General features: G+C 37.1%; 1 protein-coding gene across 3 annotated transcripts in view; it reads left to right on the top strand.

The window, feature by feature from the left end:
- Positions 1-17,341, top strand: part of POU6F2 (POU class 6 homeobox 2) — a 471,135-nt gene that overhangs the window by 443,202 nt on the left and 10,592 nt on the right. For all 3 annotated transcript variants that reach the window (XM_051978682.1, XM_051978676.1, XM_051978666.1), the window contains one exon: positions 10,966-11,134. In XM_051978682.1, the coding sequence (XP_051834642.1) occupies positions 10,966-11,134 (169 nt within the window). The remainder of the gene's footprint in view (positions 1-10,965; positions 11,135-17,341) is intronic.

The following is a 17,341-nucleotide window of genomic DNA, read 5'->3' as shown; positions in this document are numbered from 1 at the left end:
TCCAATTATTGGCCTAGTTATGCTCATTAGCAGAAGATTAACTGCACAAGATAACTGTATAAATAGGTATACACATATTGGATTTAACATATATTTTCACATATTTAATATATTGGACTACCTGCCAACTAAAGGAGGGATGTGGAGATGGAGGGGATAATTTGGAACAGAAGGCTTTGCAAAGTCAATGTAGAAAAATTACCCATGCATATGTTTTGTAAATAAAAAGCTTTCATTTAAAAAAAGAAGATTGGCTACAGAAAGATATATTTTTTAATCAGAGCAATTCTTTTTTTTAAAAAAATAATATGTATATGGTAGTTATTAGCTTTATCTTAGAGCAGAATGTCTACACTAATAAAAATCACTATTTTCATAATGTATACTAGACATTGTGCTGTGCACGGAGTATACAAAGACAAAAAAAATTGGTCATTATCCATAAGGACCTTATATTCTATTGGAGGGAAACTGTATACACACACACACACACACACACACACACACACACACACACACAGAGTATAATGCCTCCTCTGGGATACTCCCAGAAGCTGTACTTGTACAGTTCCCAGTGGCAAATGCTTCTCCAAGGATCTGTAATACCCTGGAGATCTGAACTCCTAAAATTATAATTCATGAGCCCCTACTGGCTGGGTTTTACTTAATAGTCAGTCAGTAAATACAATTAGCTCACAATTAGAAAAAGCATTTACTGAAATGGTACAATAAGAATAGCAAAGGCAAAACACTGGCCCCATAAACTTGAGATATGCCCCACCACAGTCCATGAGATGAACAAGCACAGATATAGTATACAAGGGGATTAAGGCTCACATGAAGGGAACACATATAGTCAAGACAATTTTCTCCCCAATACTTCATTATAGCGCACTTTCTGCAGCTATTCTATAAGTACTCCCTCTGATGAATGGGTTGCTCATCTGGGCTTCTCATTTCATCTCAACTCTTGATTACACGTTCTCCCTTGAATCCATGATCAGATTATCTCTCTTCTTTCCTTCCAGAGTCATTTTCCTTTGAACAGCTATCTCTCTCAAATGGCTTTATTTCTGTGTCTGTATAAATCTGGGGAGTATGTGTACATTTCTACTCAATTGTTGGTTCTTTCCTAAATTCTCCTAACCAGCGAATTCATGGATTGTTGCATCAGATTCTCTAGGAGCTCTGCCATTAGATATCATTTCTAATGCAGGAAGAGGGAAATAGAGACCCTCTCCCATGGCTGCTTTCTGGTAGGCACAGGACTTACATTCTACAAAGCTGCTCTAACTCCAAACTCTCTCGGTCTCTCAGTGTGTTGACCAATCTAGAGCTGGCAGACTTAACAGTGTAAAAGATTCCAGAGATGCAGCCATTCCAAACACCCTTTTCAATTCCATCAAAGACCGTATTCATATTTCATAAAAAGGATCACCAGTTATAGCATCCTTTTACAACACTTGTTAAGCTCTTGGTATATGTCAGGCATTTGTCATTACTTCTTCCATGTGCCCTTTATTTTCTATGACATCAATTGGAGACTGGGAGAAATAAACTGATCAATGACCAATCTCTGCTTTTGTCCATCTATACCCTGCCTAAAAAAGAACATATAAAATCAAAGAAATTTGAAGAGGAAGAGGGTCCTCACTGTTTGAGAGAGTGGGAAAGGCAGCACCTGAGCTGAGTCTTAGGGAACAAAGAAGAAAGAAAATGTTGGAACATGGAGATAAGGAGGGGAAACATTCCTAGCAAACTAGAAAGCTTGTGCAAGTACACAAAGGTAAACAATACAATGTCAAGCATAGGGAAGAACTGGCCACTCAGTTTGGCTGCAATGTAGAAGAGCAGGGTAGAAATAAAACTAAAAGAAAGCACATCATATTCCCAAAGTATATCTGGAGGGAACACAGAAGAAAGGTGAAAAGTAAGAGCTGATACAGATGACTCACCCACAGATAATGTAGCATCAACTAGAGATCAATTGAAATAAAATATATGTAAAGGGCTGTCCAAACCTTAAAGCCCCATAGAAATTTTAGTTGCTGTTATTGTCATTAAGCTGGGGAACGGACCAATAATCCTCTGTAATTTTATCTGATATTGCCCCAAGACAGCACTGAAATCTCAATCAATAATATTGCTGGAAAAAAAGGAAACTAACTCTCTTACTTGTTATTTAATAGCAGGATTGTTTTTAATGTAGAAAGCCATGAAATAAAGAAAAGTATAAAATGACCCATATCTCTTTGCAACCTCCTTTTGTTTCTTTAGTGAAGAGAGCAGAGTGGTGGAAAAGGGGCAGAGTTTTCAAAGTGTCACAATATGAACTGGATGATGAATGAGTGAATGAAAAGCATTTATGAAAAGCACTTATGAGGTAGCTAGGTGGAGCAACAGATAGAACACTGGACATGAGATTGCCAATTAGATTTAGATTCTAAATATGGGATGGGTGGAAGGAGGTGGAGAGAAAAAAAATACAAGTGAGGATCTCTCCATTTTCAGGGAATTTACATTCTAATAGGAAAAGGAAAAATACATTTAGAAAAGTCAGTCAGTCAGTAAATACATGAGAAACATTATGGGCCAGCCACTAAGCTAAGTGCTGGCCAGTGGTGGCCAATGTTCTGATCAGGAAGCCACCACATGTAGAGATGGTGAAAGCTACAGTGGAGTTGACCAGTGGGCCCTTTTGAGTAGAAATGGCAAGATTGAGTTGACTTTAGGTGTAGAGGCAGATGTAAAATTCTTGTCCAGTGACCAAGAAGTGGACAAAGTACTGAGGAGCTGAAGCATATATCTACATTGATACCTTAATGATAAGTGAAAGCAAAAAACAAATGGCAGTAGCAGCTCAATGAAAAGGTAGCTTTGTCTTCGGGAGACAAAGGGAGGAACAAGTGCTTTAACATATTATCTAACTCAATTCTAAAATAGGCACAAAAGAGACAGCCAAAAAATGTTGGAAAACATGTCAGGATTAAGAAATTTAAAAATGTTCTCATTCTTGTAGATTATACAGAAGCCACACACACAGAGAGAATTATAAACACTTTCTTCAAGAAAAGAACTAGGAGGCATTAGACATTATTATCAGAGAATAATATTGCCATAAATGATATTTTAATAATAAGAGCTAGCTTTTATCATTTAATAATAATAGTAGCTTGTATCAGCATTTTTGCAAGAGTATGATAGAGACAGCTTATATTGGTCTTCAAGAGTTGATTGTTAAATTTTCAATTTGAGCATTTACACCTCAGAAATTAGCAAATACTACAAATTGTGTCTTGATTTGTTGTTTTCTTAATTGTCTAGACTTAAGAAAGTGATGGAGAAATCGTTAATAAGTTCAAAAGTGTATCATGCACTTTTGGAGAGCTAATTTTATTAAATATTTACCACTACAACCCTGACTCTTAAGTCTAAAGCAAAGTGCTTTGCAATTATGATCTCATTTTATCGTCACAATGACCCCAAAGTAGGTATTGTTATCATTTCAGTTGTACAAATGAAGAGACTGAGGCAGTTGGAGATTAAGGGATTTATCTAGGGTTACATGGCTAGGAAGTATCTGAGGCAAGATTTTAATTGTGGTCCTCCTGACTCTCAGTGCAGTGTTCTATACATTGTGCCACTTAGCTTCCTAGTTACCGATGAGGAATAATTTCTGAATCAGTTATGTATGGACAGTCAAACCATGGTCTTGCTAAAATAAAGGTAAAAGTCAATATCCAATCAGAAGACATAAAATTTTAAAATATGAATTGCAATCAAAACATCTAAAACCAGATCTAGCTAAAGGAGACAATAAGTCAGTCAACATACATGTATTAAGCACCTCCTATAATATCAAGCAAGCTATCGATGTACAAAAGTTCAAACTGGATAAAAGAATAGATGTCAAAATATGACCATTTTCTGTACTTCTGTCTTCAAGTCTTTATCCAATGGAAAGAAATCACCATACCGAGATGTCAAAATAGCCTAGAAACTCCTTCATCCAGAAAATGCTTGATTCCTTGCCAAGCACAGAGATATGAAAATCAAGTACAATATTAATTTAGGATATAAGCTCATGTGAAAAAAAATTAGGAGAAGGATTAAGGAAGATTATGAGAATCACTCATGAAATAATGAGAAACTAGAGAGAGGAAAATTAATATAGACAGCTTAGTAAAAGACTCAATTAAGCCCAGATCATCCAAAGAGTATTTGAGTCAAAATTAGAAAGCAGACAACAATTAAGTGTAAAGGAATAAATAACAAATGAATGAATAAAATTTGTAAAGATTTCTGTAATAATTTTCTCCATTGATAACAATGGAACTATATTTGGACTTTTACCTAACCATCTATCTTTTTCTACATTATGAAGCAGAAATGACACCAGAGAAAACAAAGAGAGGAAGAAAAGTTAGAGCAACCCAAATGTACAAAGAGGAGGTCTATGCTAAGGGTCACATCATTTTATAGCCCTGAGGGATCAATTCTCAAAATATCCAAGAGAAAATATTGAATGATCGAAAACATTCATAAATATAATTACCATCCCCAAGGGGAGATCAAGAGGGTATTAATAACTACCAATTTATGCACTTTCTCTTTTCTCATCTCTACAAAATCTTTGCACATATGTTGAGGATAACTTAGATAAAAATATGAGAAAGATTTTTGCAAACAACTATCTCCAGCAGACAAATGTTTACAGTCATATAACTTATTCAAAGTTGAAAAGTTTATAAAGCCCCACTGTTCATATTAATTCACTAAAAAAAAGCAATAAAATTAAATGTTATCTCCTCCAACAACAATCTCCTCCTCCTCCAAATGTCTCCCATTCATATGGTGAAATGACATAACTGGGAAAAGCAAAAATAGAGATTTGGTTTAGTGCTCTTTTGATTGTTGTTATCCACTAAGACATAAAGCATTGCTCACCAAGTGTATGCTCTATGATGGCATTTGCCTACTACCCAGTCCATAGGAAAAAGAGAACCTCAACAATGTTGAAGTCCTCTAGATGTTCCTATTTGTGGATGATATTGTGAGGATTTCATTAAGTCTAATAACATTGTCAAGGCATGGAACCCAAATTCACTCAAGAGTTCAGCTTAACTACAAACACAGGAAAACCCAGTAAATAAAGAATGCCTATTATCTAGACTATCATCTGCAGCTGGAAGAACAATGCATAGATTTCATCCTTCAGTGAATATCCCTTGGAGAATCATAGCAGATTGGATATAAACTGTATCTGGAACTGAAGAGGTAGAAAAAGGAGGGCTGCATTGCATTTGAGAACTCACACAGTGCTTTCACTAATCCCATGTCTCTCTTTTAAACGAAAATCCATTTTTGTAATGCCTGTATTCTTCTGCTAATTATTTATTACTCTAGATCATGTAATTTCATTATCTCCAAAGAATTAAAATTAAAGATCAAAGGACAATGTGGAAAAACACGATGTGGATAAATAGGCTGAAACACATGAGCAATGATGAATCATATTCATGAAGCATCATACCAATATCATCAAAGAGACACAAAATGAGAAAAGGGTTGCTCAAATAGCAAGATCAAAAGATGGTAACCTGGATGCTCCTGTGGCATCCAAGAAATGGTAAGATATCCAAAGGCAGGTTTCTATCATATTCTGGATCCCTCTGGAAAATCTCCAGAAGGAGGGAAGAGTAAGAATGAGAAGCAGCACAGATTATGCAGGCAGGATGGATTGTGTGATCTTTCATTGAACTGAAATCACAACCTCTTGAAGGATTAAATTTTTTTTAACTATGAAGCATATTTTATACTTTTTCACATTTTGGGTAACTCATCTTCTCCTCAACTTTTCAGTTCTCAGGGATGATTTTTTATGGATACAGCCAATTGCAGCAGATAATACTGAAAACTATCATGAGCATTATAATAGATAGCCATCTTTTTCTTTAATAATTAGTAAACTACAACAGAATGAAGCATCATACAACCATACCACATGATTTGAAGAGGGGATTATTTAACTGAGGAGACTGCTTTGTAGAAAGAATTGTTTCATTGTTCCTAGGAAGTGTCTGTGTGTCAAAAATCAAATAATTTTTTTAAAATAGGATAACAAATTTAGCTGACAAAAAGGTCACCCATTTTTGTTTTGTGTCTTCTAAGAACTTCCCATACTTACCTCCTTAACCAACATTACTTTTAGATTTTAGCTTATATGATACTACTTAGGCTTTACAAATCCTCTGAAATCTGCTCTTTACAAAATCTTGATTGTATACAACTGTATACAATTCTGAGAACACAGAAAAAAATAATTCCAAGAATAATAATACTTAGACAAAACAAAAATAAATATTATGGATTTGAAACACAAAATAAGTAAGTTAAGTATCTAACCACCCTCAGTGAGTAAAAGCCATTAAGCCCCTAACAACCTACATCTCAGTGTATTAAAGGATCTAATGGATGTGATTATTGAACATCATTTATCTTTGAAATATTGTGGAGAACAGAAGAACTGCCTTAGAACTTGGAGAACTAGCATGCGTATAAAATTTACAGATAACAAGTGCTGAGAGAGAGAGCTCACATGTTGAATAACGTGTGAATTCAAAAACATCTCCCCAAGCTAAAACATTGGTCCAAATCTAATAAGCTGAAATTTAATATATACATGTAAAACCTCATACCTGGGCTCAAAAAATCAACTTTGCAAATACCAGTTAGGGAATCCATGTAAACTGCAATTCATCTTTTAAAAAGAGAATTTTAGTGAAATTCAAACCCAAAATGAGTTAACAGGGCAGCCAGAAAAACTATCACAAGCTTACAACGTGCTGAAAGGCACAGACTCTGCACAAGGAAGCAATGGTTGCCACTGTACTATATCCTATACTTCTTATGTGTCAAGTTCATTTCGGTCCCACATTTTTGGGAGAACATCATCCCAAAAAAGTGTGACCAGGATAACCAAGGACCTAAATAATGCCACAGGAGACTTGTTAAAGAAAAGCCAATAGGGTTTAAAATCTTAGGAAGAGAAGACTTGGCATGTTTATGATAGCTGAAAAAAATGTCATATGGAAGAAACCTTACATTTGTCCTCCCTCGCCCCAGAGAGTGGAAGTAGGGACTGTGCTATGGACATGAAGGAGAGGCAAATTATGACTTGATATGAAAGGGGGAAATTGAGGCCAGCGATTCTCCCTCACTTCAAGGGAAAATTGGATGACCCTAATCAAATTCTGTAGTGTAGGTTCTTCTGAAGATATAAGTAGAGTTAAATGAACTCTCAAGTTCCCTCCAATTCTATGATTCTGTGATATTTCTGTACAGTATCAGTAGGTGTTTCTGGGGAAGATAATATAAAAGATATTCCACCCTTTTTGTTCCCTCATCCTTTTTAGAAAAACCTACAGCTGCATCTTTATGAAACTTAATTTAGCTCTTTGGAGACTGGTTTAGGATACACTCTTTTCTAGTCACCTCTCTCCCTCTCTTGCTCCCTTTCTCTCTACAGATTTAATTGGTTTGATTGATTTGGGTTTTTTGCTCAGTGGCAATATATTGGCCCTTACGTCCAGGGTCCTTGTGATCCCCTTCTCTTTTGTGGATCTATACTAGATGAAAAGTTAATACAGTCACACTAGCTCAGAGCTCCCAGTCAGGAAAATTCTTAATATTAGAAGAGACATTTGACTCTCTGCACTAATTTAAATTTTATTAATTTCTAACTAACACTTGACTTCTTTATATTTGGTACAAAATCAGTATATAGTAGACATTTGATCACAGGAGTAAACTGATTCTATTATTGAACCTGTTACTAGGCAGGCACAAGGAAGAGATAAGGGGAAAGTAGATTGGGGGGGGAGAATTTCCTTCAATCCTTGAAGAGATAAATACAACTGACAGCTTAGTCTTCTCTTCTGGGATAATTGCAGATACCTGATAGATCAACTAGATCCTTTCCTTCTCTGTTGCAACACAGATCTCCTTTCATTTTCTTCTCTTATCTCTTGCCCCTATGCCACCAATTCTTTCCAGCTCCCTTTGGCTGGACATGGGTGGATATACTATCTCCCTCCCTATTGGCATTGCTCAATTCATGTAATCCCTATTCTTTCCCTGGTCTATCTCACAGATCATGAGAGCTCTTTTAAAAGTTCCCAGGCATAAAGAAAGTCCACCTTTATAGTAACCCATCTTGGTCTCAAAGTTAAAAGGGAATGCTTGTCCTTCGGTACTACAAATCCCAAATGCCATTCAATTCTCAAACCCCAGCTACACTGTGATTTTTAGATAGCAGAATGGTTAATAAGGACAACAGTTGTATTGATCTGTGGGGAGGCAATGTTTTTATCAATATTGGGAGGTAGACTTTCTCAGTATTTTTCCCTTCCAAAAATGTGCCATAGAATAGTTGCATGATGTTGGGAATTGAGAGCTTTCAAATCAGAAAACCCTGTTTTCAAGACCCGCTTCTGATACATTTTGACTGTGTGACAACCTTAACTTAGACAAGTCACGTAACTTCTCACTGCTCTAGGCAAATCTCTGAGATAAAAAACTGAGCAGTTGTTGATTTGCACTGATAATGTAAGTTTCCTCCCCTACACCAATGAAATCAGAAGTGTGGTCCAAATAAATGGAGAGTATCCTACACAGGTTTGGGCAGAGATATTGCAAAGAAGGCATCTCCACAGGCAGATTATGATTGATCAATCAAGACTCAGAAAAGTCAGAGTGAGAAGGGCATTCTAGTGTGTTATAAAAAGGTTTTATTTTGGTCTAAAGAAAACTCTCTCCACGAGATTCACTTTCTCACTTCTCCTCTTGGCTGCCTGGACAAAGAACACAGACTCTGTTTTTCATTAAGTATCAATGCATTTGCTAATCATCCCATAAAAAAAAAAATCTGATGTTCATAAACATCAGACTACCACAAGAATCCTATGAATGGCACTATGCTCTCAAATCTTTAGTTGTTCCTATTACTGAGATCTCATCAATGTATGTTCCTCCCAAAAAAATGTCGATTGTAGCCCATCCACATCTACTCATCATTGTAACTCTCATACATAGTCTTCCAAAAACTTACTAGAGGGGGCCCACCCAACAGGCTGGATAGTTGCCATGCTTTCTCTTAAGGTTGGGAAAACCAGTGGGGTACATGGGGTTGCCCATTGATTTATCATCATTTTCACTAAATGACCAGCCCATCTTGTTTCACTCATCTATGTTTCCTTCTAGTTCTCTATTGAAATTCCTTGGATTCTGTCAAGAACTACTTAATGCATTCCATGTACTACTTCTCCACTGACCCTGAATGGTATTCAGTGGTTTTTCCATGACTCATAGTATTCAACAACATCAGGAAAATGTTGGTATTCAAAGTTGGCCCTTGAGTCTGGGGTCACTGGAATTATTCTGCAATATTTTAAACACTACCCAGCCCCATCTTCTGCTCTTGTTCAAAACTGGGTCCAGTTCATTGTCCATTTTCAGTATCTGTTCCAGATATGTCCTGGTGGCTGAGTTCTAGAAGTTGTCCAACCAATTACATGTGTTATTTACATGGGGAATTTTTAAAATTAAGATTTCTGGGCAAAAAACATTAAATTGCTTATTACCATGCCTATCCCTGGAAACTCAGAATGCTACATCACATCTATGACTAATAGAGTTTTTACTGGAATAGCCAATTTTTGAATGTTGTCTCATGGCACAGTAATTCATATTTGTGAAATAGTTGTCTTGTGAATGGACTTGGAAAGGTAACCCAAGAGTGATTAACTGATCTATGTTCTATATTCAGCAAATTAAACATGAGTCTCCAGTGTATAAGCATGTCTCCCTAAATAGAAAGAATTCATTGGATTCAGTTGTTGATTGAGCAATGAGTAGACTGGCTAGTTACCATGAACAGATGGTTAATGTTGCTTTATTCATTGTGATGTATCTTGAATCCACAAACTAATGGGATTCTGGGCTCTGAGATAGCACCTTATAATTCCCAAAACCAGGTCACTATAGCATTACTCAACTACTTCTAAACTGTGTGCACCCTCCCATATGAACCCTTGTTCAAGCTGTTCCCCATGCAGAAGGCCCCCCTCCTTATCTCTGATTTTTGAAAACTTGGGCTCCCTTCATGATTCAGCTTAAGCACCACATTTTATAAGAGATCTTTCCCAATTTCATGTCATCAAGTCAATAAACATTCATTAAGTACCTCCTTTGTACAAGATATAGTGATAAGCCTTGGGAATATTCCCATATGCCATGGAATATTGAGTTGGGGATAAATGGTAAAAGATATAAGAAGACTGGAAAAGTTGGAAAAGGCTAGGTTATGAAGAGCTTTCAAAATCAGAGAATTTTATATTTAATCTTGGAGGAAATAGAAAACCACTGGAGTTCATTGAATGGTAGGATGACATGGTCAGACCTGGGCTTTAGGAAGACTAATTTGATAACCCAATGGAATTTTCCCAATCCTTAGTACTTTCCTCCATACTGTCTGAAATTATTTTGTGTTTACTTTTGTATGTATTTTGTATTGACTTAACTACGTACAGGTTGTTTTCTCTTGATAGAATGTAAGCTCCATGTGGTCAGAGGCTGTCATTGTATCCCCAGCTCCTGGCATATATTAGGAGTTTAATGCTTGTTAAATTGGCAGAAGTCCTTAGCATGCAAAAAAAATGGTGGATTGGGGGTGTCCTGAGCCACCGAAATAATTCCTTTATCTATTCCAGAATCACTGATAAAATGGCTGTCAAGAATGTTGCAAAATATGGAAGGAAAACAAAAGCCTTCTCAACTGTGTCCTTTCAGCCTCCCTTGTCATTAATAAGGATTCAGCCTATACTTGAAAGTTTCAGGATGATTTTTTTCTCTAAATCTCTGTCTCTGTCTCTCTGTCTCTTTCTCTTTAAACATTTCAACATGTAGCTCCACCAACCCTCCCAGACACCAGTGGGTCAAGCTGCCTCCCAGGCCAACCTTCTGCATCTGGCTCACAGCCAAGCATCCATGTCTCAAAGTCCTGTCCGCCAGGCTTCCTCTTCTTCCTCCTCATCTTCCTCCTCTTCAGCTTTGAGTGTTGGCCAATTAGTCAGCAGTAAGTATCCTGCCTGCTTCTATGTGTATTGTCTCTTGTCTTTCAACTGTTGAGTTCTCTCTCTCTCTGTGTCTCTTTTTCTCTCTCTGTCTCTGTCTCTCTCTTTCTCTCTCTCTCTCTCTCTCTCTCTCTCTCTCTCTCTCTGTCTGTCTCTCTCATTTCTGTCTCTGTCTCTGTCTCTGTCTCTCTCTCTCTCTCTCTCTCTCTCTCTCCTCCTTCCTCTTTTTCTTCCTCTTAGTGAGGAAGCATTCTTTCAGTTCACTTTACAAAAATGCCCTGGACCTGCTACATGAAACCACAGGTGTAGAGAAGATGGCGGTACTTTTCCAGGTCTACATAGTAACTGAGATTAAACAGATCCCCTTCCCACTCAATAAAGCCCATCCTGGTTCCATCAATCCTCCCTTGTAGAGTCAAGTTCTAGTCATAAATGAGTGAAAAGGCATTTATTAAGTACTTAAAATGTGTCAGGCCCTGTAGACACAAATACCAGCAAGCAAGACAGTCCCTGCTCTCAAAAAAAATTTGCATTTCAGTAGAAATAGATAGCACACATGGAAAGCAATAGACAGAAAGAGCTGTTTTGAAAGCCACAGGGAGAAGAAATGGAGGCACAGGAAAGTTGATTGATATGTCCTTTCCCAAAATGGGATGTTGATTTGCTGTCTAGAGCAGATGGAAGGGCAGGGGGAAGCTATATTCTGTGCTTCTGAGCCAGGCCTGCCACTCTGGAAGGAAGCCATCTGATTTTTGCATTGGGTTGTGTGCTCAGAATCTCAGACCTAGAAATCAACAACAACGGCCATCCACTTGGGGAGCCAGGTTTTTGCTCAGTATGTCTGAAGTCCCCTACTGTTCTCTTTGTAGGTGTCTGAGGAAATAAAAGAGATTCCATTTGTGCGCTGGTAGCTGGGTGGGTATTTGTGCTTCCAGAGCACAGTGCCATTCACATGTAGCTTCGAAACCCAGTGAATTGAAATAAAACAGAAAATCCATGTCGACCATGCAAAAATGCCAGGCTACAACTCAATGTATTAGTCACCAGAAAGGTAGCTCCTACAATTTGTAGAAATAGTACTTGATCTGATACAAAGGCCCTAAAGTTAAAGTGGCTAAAGTGAAAAGATCAGTGGAATACTCTCTTTTAATGTCAATTACTTCCTTTCATTGCTTCTTTAATGTGCAAGTGTTCACAAAGACACCATTTGTCAGGGAAAATATTTTAAGAATAAGTAGTCTCATTTTTTGTAAGTAGATTTAATCTGAACTTCAAAATTATTCTGTGAAATAATGAGTATGGCCCCCATCATGGCTATTTTTTCTGGATGCTCTCCAGATTGGGCTAGATAGAGACATAGATGGACTGGAAAAAGTCCAGGGGAGAAACACTAGGGTAGCAAAGGCCTGGAATCATGCCATACAAGAACCCACTGAATAAAATGGTCATAGATGGTCTGGAAAATAAATTTTCCAATGGGGAGCATGATAGCTTATATCTTGGTCTTAGAAAGATAAATGAGGAAAAATGAACAGAAGGTATAGAGTGGTAGATTTCCGATCAGCATAAGAGAAAATTCTTACTGATTATTGCTATTGAGATTCTGAATAACTCTTTCAATTGCCCATCACTAGTGATTTTTAAGAGGAGACTAGATAGCCACTTATCTGGAGTGTTGTTCTCATATGGCTTGGACTAAATGCCAGCCCTGAAATTCATTGGTTTTGTTAAGAAGAAATAAAATTAACTCACATCCATTAAGGTTTGGGAAGCACTTTCTTTAAAACAGCTTTATGAAGTCAGTAGTCCCTGGATTATATGATACCACTTCAAAAGGTTAGAGACGTCATTTGCCTAATTCCAGGCCATAATCTGGAAAAATCAGGTAAAGCATGAGAGATGCTGAAAGACTAACAAAATCCTGGTTTCCAAATATGGAAGAAAGTGGATTCTTCAAACCTTAAAGCAGTGAACCTGATTCCGCTGCTAATAAAATTCAGGTATATGTCATTAAGGGCATGATCTGTCAGCCCTGAGAAAGGTAAGCATTGATCAATCAGAGCCAGCATGGGTTCATCAAAAGTCAGTCATGCAAAGCTAATTTCATTTCCTTTCTTGACAGGACTAATGTTAGTCTGGTAATTAGAGGAATGATACAAATACAGCATACTGGAATTTCAGCGAAGCATGTGGCAGAATCACATATGGCATCCCAGTGGACAATGTGGAGAGATTTGGAACTCAATATGGGAGAAAATTGAGATTCTCAAGGTTCTATCTACAACTTAAGAAGGACATTGATAATACAGTGTCCGGAAGAGGATATCAGGGTTGGGGAAGGATGCTGAGTTCATATCTCATGAGGGTTGGCCATATGAAGTGGAGATATTTTAGGCTGGTGAAGAGAAGTCTTATGGATAGATGCTAGCTGTTTTCAACTATCTGAAGGGCTTTCAAGATGGGAAATCAGCCTTGTTAGGTTTGAGGTTAAAGAACCCAAAAAAAAAAAAAAAAAAAGGTGGAAAGAGCTGTCCGCTTTGAGAGGTGCTGAGTCCCCCTCAGCTTGGAGGACCACTTATCAGATGTTAAAGTAAGAACTCCTTCCAAGTATGAATTATTGCAGATGCAGTCTGCATTCAGGAATGGTGAAAATCTGATTGGAGTTCTGTCTTTGGTTCTGTGGTGGTCCCAATTTATATCAATGACTTGGACAAATATGTCAAGGGATATTTTTCAAATTTAAAGACAATACAGAATTGGAAAGATAACTTTCCTATTGGATAGTAGAATAAGACCCCAAATAGGCTCATGGGACCAGAAAAATGGGATATATTTAACAAGATGAAATTTGATAAGAATAAATATAAAGCCCATTTTAAAAGTAATTGCACAATTAAAGGATGGAGGGACATGGCACTGTAACAGTAACTCATATGAAATCAGTCTGGAGTTTCTAATGAACTTCTCAACATCATAGAATGAAGGTCAAAGCAACAGGTTCAATTTTAGGATTCGTTGTCATAAGAGCCAGAAGTAGAGAAATGGTACTTCCATTGTTATTTGCTATGTTTTGACCACAACTAGAGTCTTTTGCTTAGTCCTGGGTACCACAATTTATGAATAATGTTGATAAGCTGGAGAAGGTTCAGACAAGGACAATTGTGATAGTAAAAAGAAAAGCTTCAAAATGGGGCCAAGAGAACCTATTGAAAAACTTAGAGTTGTTTAACCCGGAGAAGTAAAGATCTGGTGAGGGGAAACACAAAAGCTGCCTTCAAGTACCTGTTGGTTATCATGAGCAAATGGAATAGACTCATCATATTTGGCTCTAGAACACCAAAAAGAGTAAGGAGTGCAAGTCAACAGAGATTCATTCTCAACATAAGGGGAAAACACTTAGTGATTAGAGCTGTTCAAAAGTATATAATGGGATCCCTTATGGTGGGGAATGTTGAAGAAGGGATACCTGTTCCCAGTTAGCATAGATGATAGCTTGGTTCCCTTCATTTTTAAAATTGGTTCCCTTCATTTCTAAATATGATTGCTCGGTTCCCTTCATTTCTAAAATTCTGTGTCTTGAAAACGAACATTCCAACTTCAACCTTTATTTTCTTTCCATAACTCCTGTTGCCTCTTGCCATGGAGACAGAATTCCTTGTTGGGTGGCCAAAAAGAAATTTCATTAATACCCCCTCTCTGCCCTGCCAATTATTATCAGACATTATTCAGTAGGCTATAGGTGACAAAGTCAATATGCCTTCTGGAGTGAACAATGGGGAGTCATATGCTATTCTGGTGACCTCTTAGATAAAGAGATTTTGCCCCTGAAAACACTAATTTCATGTGGAATACAAGAAACCAAGCCAGAAGATAAATGATTTCAGACTCAGAACGTCCCGGGGATTCTGCCTTAGATGCTCATTTATTGTGTATCCCCAAGGGCAAATCCCTTAATATACCCGAGTTTCAGTTCTCATTTGTAAAATGAGGGAGCTGGACTAGAAGGTCTCTATGATCTTTTCCAGTTCTCTATCTATGATCCCATAATCCTATGAAGAAATGTGTTTATTCCTCCTTCACACAAGAATGACGAAAACCTAGAATGTTAGAAAGGAACGTACAAATCCAGGTCCTTCGTTTCGTAAATGAGGAAATAGCCATAATCATCTATATTAAGTTTAGGCCCCGAGTTAAATCGGTTTTATGACACTATTCATAGTTTCTGAAATTCCTAAAGGTTTGTATTTTGGATAAAGACTGAATAGAGTAGGACAGAGCCTCTAGGAACTTTATTTACTAAAGTTTACAGTAGTCCCATTGTGAATAATAATGAATTAATTAAGGAAGAATAGGTTGATTGGTTACAGAACTCTGGGATATGACAGTAATGACTGGTCCCTAACTAAAAATGCCAAAACACTTTTTTATAAAGATTCACACACATTTTATGGAAGTTAAAACACACAATGGGGAGATGGATACACATTTTCTTTTAGGAACAGATAATAATGTCTGTATGCTTAGTTAGTACCTATTAACAAATGGCTAGCATTAAGAACTAAACAAGCCCCTAATGAGAAAAAATATTAATTGTTCTTCTCTCTTACAAAGTTGTACCTTTATAAACTGGAATTTAACACTGTATTTTACCTAAACATAAGCAAGTCCATGCTCCTATTTTTCATACTGCTGAACATCAAAATCCACCAAAAGTGAAAGACCTCTCACAGATCAGCACAAGTAGGGCCTTCACTGACATTACTCTGCCCAGCATTCACACATCTGCTCAAAATTCCCTCCCTGGGACTCCATCCTGTATCCACTCTTCATCCTCTATTTTTTGAATGTAAGAATGAGTGACTCAGAGTTGTCTAAGATAACACAGGCGATATTTGTCAGAAGTGAGACTTGTATCCAGGTCTTCTTGATTTCAAATCGGTCTTTCTGAATCTAAGGTTAACTCCACTGTGTGATGCACCTGCTCTATAAGTAGTATTAGATTTCATCCTGGAGGTGAAAATGTTCAAGACTTGATGGAATCAGCATAAAGGTCTACAAACAGGAGAATCTGGAGGATCTCAGTCTTGAATTCTTTTTTTTTTTTTTACTTATCACTGTTTGATCTCCTTCTCAACAGTGGCAAATACTTCTAGCAAGAAAATAATCATAACAAAATCCTTTTGCTATAAGAGACAAGGGAACTACTATATTTGGACCTTGTTATCAGTGTCCCAAATGTGTTTAAAGAGGAAGTGGATGGTGCTGAACAGAAAAAAGATCAGAACAGCAGCTGGACCAAGTATCTATAGAGGATTATTATGCTGACATCATTACAACTTGGAAGTTGTTGGTCAAGGTATCCAAAGGAAGATAACAAATGCATAGAAAAAAAAGCTGATATCTTACCCAAAAAAAGGACAACTAAAAATCTTGATAGCTACCAATCACATGACTATTTTAACACCTATCTAAAATGTTTTCTCAAAATAAACTGCACATGCATTGAAAAAGCATCCTCGATGAAGGCATTAGAAGGAAGTAGAAATGCTTTTGAAAATCATCCATACCAGTTTCATCTTTACCATCATGTAACTGACTGGAAGATGCAAAGAATACACAGTCACTCTATAAATATTTCTTGGCTATGAAAAATTAGATTCATTGGAACAAAGTGGTAGCTATTGGTCACCCATGCATAGGTCAAAATTATTCAAGATTTCTTGAAAGATGAAACAACAGAGACAATCTTGTTTGGATCATTAATATGAAGGAAAGCATCAGATAGGAAGATTAATGGAATGCCTGTCACAAAATTAAGAAAATAAGAATTCATACACTGGACCCCTTAGTTTTTATTTATTAAGATGCAATTGTCATGGCTCAGTACCAGTCCCTAGTAATTTTAGTGTGTGACTATGCCTATATTTGTCTAGGTTGGGGTGAAAGAACAAACTATGGAACTACAAAAAGAGGAGGAGGTGAGATTAGTGAGACTGTGAAAGCATCTTCAAGAAGATGAAAGTGTCCTAATATAAAACTAAGGATTAGGAAGGAGAGGAAGATGGCAAGGTAGGTATCATACTCCTTGAGAAAGGAAGGAAAATGAGATGGCAATTAGAATACTTTTTTCAGCCATTTTACAGTCATGCCTGACTCTTTGTGACCTCAGTTAATGTTTTCTTTGCAGAGATACTAGACTACTCTGCCAT

This window comes from Antechinus flavipes, chromosome 1, assembly GCF_016432865.1.
Source record: "Antechinus flavipes isolate AdamAnt ecotype Samford, QLD, Australia chromosome 1, AdamAnt_v2, whole genome shotgun sequence".
Lineage (NCBI taxonomy): Eukaryota > Metazoa > Chordata > Mammalia > Dasyuromorphia > Dasyuridae > Antechinus > Antechinus flavipes.
This window is presented reverse-complemented; position numbering and strand designations above follow the sequence as displayed.